This window comes from Vitis riparia, chromosome 15, assembly GCF_004353265.1.
Source record: "Vitis riparia cultivar Riparia Gloire de Montpellier isolate 1030 chromosome 15, EGFV_Vit.rip_1.0, whole genome shotgun sequence".
Lineage (NCBI taxonomy): Eukaryota > Viridiplantae > Streptophyta > Magnoliopsida > Vitales > Vitaceae > Vitis > Vitis riparia.
In genome coordinates, this window is record NC_048445.1 from 2,491,670 (window position 1) to 2,501,529 (window position 9,860).

General features: G+C 26.9%; 1 protein-coding gene across 1 annotated transcript; it reads right to left on the minus strand.

Annotated features, from left to right (window-relative positions):
* Positions 1-216: 216 nt before the first annotated feature.
* LOC117932474 (acidic endochitinase-like) lies at positions 217-1,563 on the minus strand. Its single transcript, XM_034853733.1, has 2 exons — positions 1,191-1,563; positions 217-1,042 (listed from the first exon to the last, which is right to left on the minus strand). Exons 1-2 carry the CDS (start codon positions 1,553-1,555, stop codon positions 466-468), a joined length of 942 nt encoding a protein of 313 aa, XP_034709624.1. The 5' UTR covers positions 1,556-1,563; the 3' UTR covers positions 217-465.
* Positions 1,564-9,860: the final 8,297 nt, after the last annotated feature.

The window sequence follows — 9,860 nt, forward strand, 5'->3', positions numbered from 1 at the left end:
AATAAATAAATTATATAAGTAATAATGTAGATCAAGTGTCATTTGCATTTGTAAATCTGCTTTCGGATTCAGATTATGAAGCATGTTTTGGTCTTTTTGTTCTCAAGAACAACACACCCTTAATTTCTACTAGAAAAAAGGCATTGCCTGAAACTCAGCTAGCAAATTATGTTAATCAACCTACTCTTGAGAGGTGGAAGATACCAACAGGCAGGCTAAAGGTAATTTTATCACACAAACCACACAACTTCATTAACAGGGATACATCACACTAGGTACAAGCTTGTTTTGGCTTCATACCTATATATTTACCCCCCAGATCACATGTGTCTCTGTGAGGAAATATGCATGAGAGGCCAAATTTATTGAATGAAAAGCAAACAGCAGGCGTTACAATACTATTTCAAAGTACGTACTTAAGCTTACTGATCATGGGATGATCAGCCGCCATTCATACGGATCTGCTTATTCAACTTCAACTCCTGAAGGAGCAGTTTGAATTGCAGAATTCACATCTTTGATCTTTGCGCTGTAACGGGACTGAAGGTCAGTGTAGACATACCACACCATCACACCTCCAAACTTTGGGGAGGTCATAATATGTTGTAGGAACGGCCCATAGACCAGAAGATATGGATCAACGTAACCTGGATCATATTCATTTGCAGTCACTCCCACAAATATTTTATCCACTTTAGCCTCTACCTCCCATTCATCCCACGCTGTAATCATCCCATCGAAGCTGCCGTTATACTGGCAGTCATCTTCATCGTAGAATCGCACCTGAGCATAATCAAAGAGCCCAGTTTGAATTGCAGCGTCGAGGTATTTGTCTGGGTATTTGCATTTGGGAGTGGCACTTAATTCCATCTGGGTTCCATTACTGAGGATTGTAAGGGCCTTAGCAAGCACATCCCAATGCAGGCCACTGCCTGCCTGAATGAAGAAGTCAACTCCATTCAGAATTGCATCCCCAAACGGACGATCAACACTCGATTTGTTGCCACCAAGATAGGCGTTCCACAAGTACTCTGCGAACATCCTACAAATTCAAATGAAGTGAAAATCAATCAATAAGGCACCTAATTAGCTTAGCCCTGTTTGGCAACTGTTTTTTAAAACGATTTTATTTTCTGTTAAATCATCATCATAATAGTCATCATCATCATCAGTTTTAGCAACTAACTTACTTAGCATAACCTGAAGAAGGCAGGTTGTAGTCTCCACCCGGGCCTCCAATAGAGATGAGCACTTTAACCCCGTTTTTTTGGCAATATTCTATTTCAGCGCTCACGTTCCTGCACCCATCTTCTGATGCATTACAGGTGTGGATGTTGAGTTTTGGAGGCCAGTCATATCCAAATCTGTCTACGAAACCGATGTTGACGATACTATACAAGGAGGTGTCACAAGCATTTTTCAGGCCACCATCTCTTGCATCAGTGCCCCAGTAAGTAGAGATATTGATTGATGAGGCCTCGACTGCAGGAGGAGCAAGCAGGCAAGAGACTAGCGCTACTACTACTACCACAACTGCAAAGCTATGGAGAGCCATTGATTATTGTTTGGTTGGTGGTTTAATGAATCTGTTGGATGTAGGAATATGCCCTATTTATAGCCCATATTTCACATTTTTGCAGAGGGCCGGGATGCCTCATTTAACACATGCATGCATCTTTTCACCTTTTCCATGTCCACATTTTGATTTCTTATTTTAAAATGTAAAGTGGAGTGCAGGAGAAAAGGATGGATTGAAGGATAGTGTTTTGGTTAGAATCTTCTTTCAAATGCTTCGCTAATAAGTTTTAGAAGTGATTTTTAAACTTTATAAAAGCGTTTCCTAAATTTTTCAAAATATCTTTTTTTTTTTTTTATTTATTAAAAGTGCTTTTTAAAATTACGAAAAAATAGACTATATAAAATTTTAATTATTAATACTTTCATAAAAAAAAATTATCAATTTTCTTATTTTAAAATACAAAAAATCCTTTATACTTATCTTAAAAAGAAAAGAAAAGAAAAAACATAATGGCTTTTGAAAAAGGTTCTAAAAAAAATTGAAACACTAAAATATTTTTATTTTTACAAATTTTAAAAATATATAATTTTTTAATTCCATAAATAAAAGTTATTATATACATGATATATAGAACTTACTAGTATTTTTCATTTTTAAAAATAAAAAATATAATTTATTTTCAGACAAACAATAGAGCTGTTTGGTAAAACTTAATATTTATTACTTAACTTAAGTTGATTTTAAGTTAAATTATATTAAATTGTTAACTTAAAATTTATTACTCAATTCTTATAAGTATTAAGGTTATTTGATAAAATTAACTTAAAATTTATTTTAAATCATCAAATTGACATATTTATCCTCATAAATTATAATTAGGACAAAAGATGTCAAATAATAATGGAGGTCGTGGAGTAGTAAAAAAGATCATAGGAGTAATATGACAAATAAAGGTAAAAAGGTAAAAATAAAAATATAAACTTAAAATAAGTTAATTGTTTTTATTTATTACTTAAAGTTGTTAACTTTAAATCATATCATTAAGTTATTTTATCAAACAAACTAAATTTGGACAACCACAATATTAAGTTAGACAAAATAAAATCAAAGTCTAGGAGAATTAGAAATAAATATTTTCTTGACAAATTTTCTAAAGAAAGAAAACAAGTTGCTAAAATCAAAGAATGAAATTCTTTAATTAAGCAATTAAATCTTGAATATTTCAAATTTAATAGGCTAATTTTGCCTATAAATAATGGTAAATTCTTTCAATGACAGAGATTGACAAAATGACTCCACCGAAGAAAATGTTTCACAAAATCTTCCTACAAATTTGAGAAATCACAAAAAACTACAAGTGTTTTTTTTTTTTTTTTTTGAGTTATTTGAGAATAGACCATTCTAAATCATCTATTGACTTTTAAAACAAAGAAAATACTTTCATTACTTTTCAATAGAAACTCATAAGACTCGTTATATTTTATATAAAAAATAAATAAATATTTTAAAATTTTTATCAAATACTTTAATTTTTATAATAAACAACTTTCTAACTTAAAAAGCATCTTATTCCCTCAAAATGACTTATCAAATGAATTTTAGAGTGTATTTAATAGTGATTTTTGAAAGTATTTTTAATATTTTTAACGTTTTAAAATTTTTACCTTTTAAATATTAAAAATATTAAAAATATTTCTTTAATCGCTATCAAACGGTCTCGTGATGTAACGTAAAATTATTTCACTTTTACTTGAAAGCAATAATACAAACTCGCTGCATTAATGCAATATAATTATAAAAAAAAAAAAAATCGTGTCTACAAGGCATTTTCCTACGTCAAACGTGGCTTATGGCTTATGTTGAAAATAAATTTGGATATGGACATCTACGTAATTGGGTTGACACATCGGACATCCAATTACACTATTAATAATACAATTATTAAATATATAGAATCAAATAAAACGTGGCAAACTATTTACTATATCAATATTGGCTTTATTAAAAATGGTTTGGAAATGGACAAAAGTAGTTATATATATCTAAATGGATTGGCATTCATGAACCATGACTCATCAATGCAATGAGGCCTTTTTTTATTGAAAGTCATTATCAAATTGTAAATACCCGTGTATATATTTCGATCTAATTATTTTATACTTAAGTTCCATTCATTTGTATCATTATATTTTAGTCATATTTATTTGGATTTTCATTAAGTATTTAAATTTCATCATATATTTCCATAGATTAGATGGAGGGTTGGATAGATGTATTTTAAATTATACAATTTAATCAACTTGAACTTCATCCAATTGACTTAAGTTTAACTCTATAAATCCGAGTCTAACATGAACAACTTGAACTCAACTTGAATTTAGAAGAATGAGGTTGAGTTGGAATTGAATTGAGTACTTCAAGTTAGATGTTAGGTTTTGTTAAGCTCAATTGATGGTTTTTAAAATAATGATTATGTTAATTGAAGTTTTTAAAAAGAGTTTATAGGTAGATAGAGTATATGATAATTACTAACAATACAATATAATATTTTAGAATATTTGTGTGAAACATGTTTCGAAGCATCTTAGAATTTTTAATCATCTATGCGATATGGACAAGGATTTGAAAATTGTTCTAATTTTAAAAAATTATTCTTATTGACAAGGATTTGAAAACATGTTTCTAGTATTCATTTAGTGTTTTTGAAGAGTTTTTAGTTTTATTTCTCTTTCGCATGAAGATGGATATGTCATATAGGTTTAAGTTCGTCTTGTTCTTTGTTTTTTAGGATAATTCTTCAAAATTCTTAACCCGTGTTTGGTATTTGTTTTTAAAAACAATTTTTTGTTCTCTAGAACAAAAAATAAGAAAACATATTTAGTAATTAGAAAATAGAAAACAGTTTTCTTTCTTAAAAACAGAAAATAAATAAAATATTTTCGAAAAACATATTTTATTTATTTCATTTATTTTCTAAAAGTTGTTTTCAAAAATAATTATACAAATATAGAGAATGATAAAAAATAAATTATCACATTTTAAAACATAAAAAAAACATGTTAAAATATATTAGAGAACAGTTTTCGAAAACACATCTTAAACAAAACCCTAGGCCTGTTTGACAACTGTTTTTTAGAACAGTTTTTCATTCTCTAAAACAAAAAAAAAACCTAGAAAAAATATTTTACAATCAACCTAGAAAACATGTTAAAGTGCTTTTTAAAATTATGAAAAAATAGACTATATAAAGTTTTACTTATTAATACTTTCATAAAAAAAAACTTACCATTTTTCTTAAAAACTTAAACTTGTAGGATTTGAACTCAATACGCATATTACGTCCTTAACAACGACTGCATATAATATTTATATTACTTATTAATGTTTTATATAAATATTCTAAAATATTATATCGTATTGTAAGTTATAATCTCTTCTAAAAACTATTTGAAAAGGGTCGGGATGCCTCCCTCAATTAAAACATTCATACATGCATCTTTTCTCCTTTTTCATGTTGGCATTTTGATTTCTTATTTTAAAATACAAAAAATCCTTCATACTTATCTTAAAAAGGAAAAAAAAAAAAGAAAAAAAAAAACATAATGGCTTTTGAAAAATGTTAAAAAAAAAAAATTGAAATACTAAAATATTTTTATTTTACAAATTTCTACAATATATAATTTTTTTAATTCTATAAATAAAAGTGATTATATACATGATATATAGAACTTACTACTATTTTCTATTTTTAAAAATAAAAAACATAATCTATTTTTAGACACTCTATGGAGCTGTTTGGTAAAACTTAATATTTATTATTTAATGATTTAAGTTGATTTTAAGTTAAATCATATTTAAGTTGTTAATTTAAAACTTATTACTTAATTCTTACCTTAAGTATTAAGGTTGTTTGATAAAATTAACTTAAAATTGATTCTAAATCATCAAATTGACATAGTTATCCTTATAAATTATAATTATGACAAAGGATGTCAAGTAATAATGGAGGTTGTAGAGTAGTAAAAAAATCATGGGATTAATAGGACAAATAAGGGTAAAAATGTAAAAATGAAAATATATACTTAAAATAAGTTAATTGTTTTTACTTATTACTTAAAGTTGTTGTTAATTTTAAGTCATATCATTAAATTATTTTACCAAATAAACTAAATTTGGATAACTACAAAATTAAGTCAAGCAAAATAAAATGAAAGTCAAGGAGAATTAGAAATAAATATTTTCCTAAACAAAGGAGACTAATATTTTAATTGTAGTCAAAAGAGAATTAAAAATAAATATTTTCTTGACAAATTGCAAAGAAAGAAAACAAGTTGTTAAAATCAAAGAACGAAATTCCCTAATTAAGCAATTAAATCTTGAATATTCCAAATTTAATTGGCTAATTTTGCCTATAAATAATGGTAAATTCTTTCAATGTTGGAGATTGACAAAATGACTCTATAGAAAAGAAAATGTTTTACTAAATCTCCTTACAAATTTGAGAAATCACAAAAAACTACACGTGTTTTTAGTTGAGTTATTTGAGAACAGACCATTCTAAATCCTCTATTAACTTTTAAAACAAAGAAAATACTTTCATTATTGTTTATTGAACTATAATCAAAGTGAAAGGAATCAGAAAAGATATTTTTTTATAAAAAAAATATCACCACCAAGATTTTACCAGAATCAATTATTTACCAAAATTAATTAATTTTAATAAAAATTCTTGTTGATATATATATATATTTGATGTAATAATTTTTTTTAATATTAAATAGTTTTAAAACCATTACTTTTTTTAGTGGAAACTCAAAAGAGTCATTACATTTTATATAATAAAAAAATAAATATTTTAAAATTATTTAAATTTTTTTTATCAAATACTTTAATTTATATAATAAATAATTTTTTAACTTAAAAAAACATCTTATTCCCTCAAAATCGCTCATCAAATGAGTTTTATAATGTATTTGACAATAATTTTTTACAGCGTTTTTAGTATTTCTTACGCTTTAAAACTTTTACCTTTTAAGTATTAAAAATATTAAAAATACTTCTTAAAATCACTAGGAAACGATCTCTTAATATAATGCAAAATTATTTTGCCTATACTTGAAAGTAATAATACAAACTTGCTGCATTAATGTAATATAATTATAAAAAAAAAAAAAGTGTCAGCAAGGCATTTTCCTACGTCAAACGTTGCTTGTGGCTTATGTTGAAAATAAATTTGGAAATAGAGGTCTGCCTAATTGGGTTGACACATCGGACATCCAATTACACTATTAATAATATAATTATTAAATAGAATAAAATAAAACGTGGCAAACTATTTACTATATCAAAATTGGCTTTATTAAAAATAATTTGGAAATGGACAAAAGTAGGTCTATCTAAATGGATTGGCCGTCATGAACCATGACTCATCAATGAGGCTTTCTTATTGAAAGGCATTATCAAATTGTAAATATCCGTATATACTTAAGTTTCATTCATTTGTATCATTAGTCATATTTATTTGGATTTTCATTAAATATTTAAATTTCATCACATATTTCAATAGATTAGATGGAAAGTTTGATAGATGTATTTTAAATTATACAATTTAATTAACTTGAACTTAATTCGATTGACTTAAATTTAACTCTAAATCTAAGTCTAACATGAATAACCTGAACTCAACTCAAGTTTAGAGGAATAAGGTTGAGTTGGAATTGACTCAAGTACCTCGGGTTAGAGGTTATGTTTTGTTAAGCTCAATTGATTGTTTTTAAAATAATGATTATTTTAATTTAAGTTTTTAAAAGGAGTTTATAGGTAGCTAGAGTATATGATAATGACTAATAATACGATATGATATTTTTGAATATTTGTATGAAACATGTTTTGAAGCATCTTAGAATTTTTAATCATCTATGCGATATGGACAAGGATTTGAAATAATGATTATTTTAATTTAAGTTTTTAAAAGGAGTTTATAGGTAGCTAGAGTATATGATAATGACTAATAATACGATATGATATTTTTGAATATTTGTATGAAACATGTTTTGAAGCATCTTAGAATTTTTAATCATCTATGCGATATGGACAAGGATTTGAAAATTGTTCTAATTTAAAAATTATTCTTTTTGATAAGGAATTGAAATAATGATTATTTTAATTTAAGTTTTTAAAAAGAGTTTATAGATAGCTAGAGTAGACAATAATGATTAATAATATGAGATGATATTTTAGAATATTTATATGAAATATGTTTGGAAGCATCCGATAATTTTTAGTCATCTATGTGATATGGACAAGGATATGAAATTGTCCTAATTTAAAAAATTATTCTTATTGACAAGGATTTGAAATCATGATTATTTTAATTTAAGTTTTTAAAAGGAATTTATAGGTATCTAGAGTATATGATAATAACTAATAATACGATATGATATGTTAGAATATTTGGGTGAAACATGTATAATTTTTAATCATTTATGCGATATGGACAAGGATTTGAAATTTGTTCTAATTTGAAAAATTATTCTCATTGACAAAGATTTGAAAACATGTTTCTAATATTCATTTAACGTTTTAGTTTTATTTCTCTTTCGCATGAAGATGGATATGTCATTTAGGTTTAAGTTCGTCTTGTTCTTTGTTTTTTGGGATAATTCTTCAAAATTCTTAACCCATGTTTGGTATTTGTTTTTAAAAACAATTTTTTGTTCTCTAGAACAAAAAATAAGAAAACATATTTAGTAATTAGAAAATAGAAAATAGAAAATAGTTTTATTTCTTGAAAAGAGAAAATAAATAAAGTATTTTTAGAAAACATCTTTTATTTATTTCACTTATTTTCTGAAGGTTGTTTTAAAAAATAATTATACAAATATAGAAAATGATAAAAAAAAATAAAGCATCACATTTAAAATTTATTTTTAAAACATAATTTAAAACATTAAAAAAAATTAGAGAACAGTTTTCAAAAACTGTTTTTGAAAACACATCTTAAACAAAGTCTTAAGGCCTATTTGGCAATTGTTCTTTAGAATGGTTTTTTGTTCTTCAAAAAAAAAAAAAAAAAAAAAACCTAGAAAACACGTTTGACAACAAAAAATTGTTTTCTATTTCTGTTCTTAAGAATAAAAATTATGGTGTTTTGGAAGAATATTTTTTAGTTGTTTTTTACTGTTTTAATTTGTTTTCTAAGAGTTGTTTTAAAAAATAATTATACACATATATAAAATGATTAAAAATAAAATACTAAATATACAAATTATTTTTTAAAACTATTAAAAACAGGTTAAAAACATTTTGGGTTTCTAAAAAAAACTATTTTTCAAACCTGTTTTTCAAAAGTAGTTGTCAAACATATTCTTAATAATCCAACTATTTTCTTATGCCAAACTTTGCTTCTGTTAAAAATAATATGGAAATAGAACATCTGCCTAATTGGATTGGCACCCTGGACATCCAATTACCCGAAATGGAAAGCTATGGAAAACTAATTGGATTGGCATTCATGAACCATGACTCATCAATGTGTTTTTTCTCCTATGCTAATGATTTTTGTATTGACCATATATTTAAATAGAGTTCTGCGGTAATATCGAAAGATATTTGTTTTATTTTTCTAGGTAGGTAGGTATTAAAAGACATTGTCAAAAGGTAGATATTGGTGTCTCCAAATTTCATTTATTTGTATCATTATATTTTAATTATATTTGTTTGTATTCTCATCAAAATTTTAAATTTCATTACTTATTTCAACGAGTGAGATGGAGAGATGCCAACGAGAGAATGATCGGCAAATGTAGTCTTTGCTCCGCCAAACGAAGGGACTCAAACAAGAGAATGAAGAGTTACGGGCACAAATGTTAGCATCGGGCCCCTTTCAAAATCAGTACCCTCAAAGCCAACAAACAGTCTCAAGATGGACTGATGAGGCAAATGAGGCATCTTTCCCCAAGAACACAAAGTTCTCATCTGGCATCTACACAAGACGGTCTGAGGAGGATTTTTCGCAACCTCGCCAAATACAGTTGGATGAAGACATTGACTCTACCCGGGCATTAGTGAAAATGAGGTGTAGTAGAAGGTCACGTTTGTCATATGGGATGCAAGCCCGATTGGGACCTCAAGCACCAGGTGTGGAAGGACAACCATGCATATCAGAAACCCTAAAGGCTCGTCTAAGTCCCCCAGTCGCAGTGGTTATGTCGGAATGAACCTCTCAGCCGCCAAGGCACCAACAAGTTGGGGCTTCGGCAATCTGAGCTCTACCCAGCTCTGTTAATTGGCAGTTGGATGACATGCTCTCCACGTCGTTCGACCCTTATATTATTAACTA

Coding starts and splice junctions, on each gene's coding strand:
- LOC117932474 (XM_034853733.1), bottom strand. CDS start 1,555: ATGGCTCTCCATAGCTTTGCAGTTGTGGTAGTAGTAGTAGCGCTAGTC. Junction 1,043..1,190: donor CCTTCTTCAGGTTATGCTAA/GTAAGTTAGTTG, acceptor TTGAATTTGTAG/GATGTTCGCAGAGTACTTGT.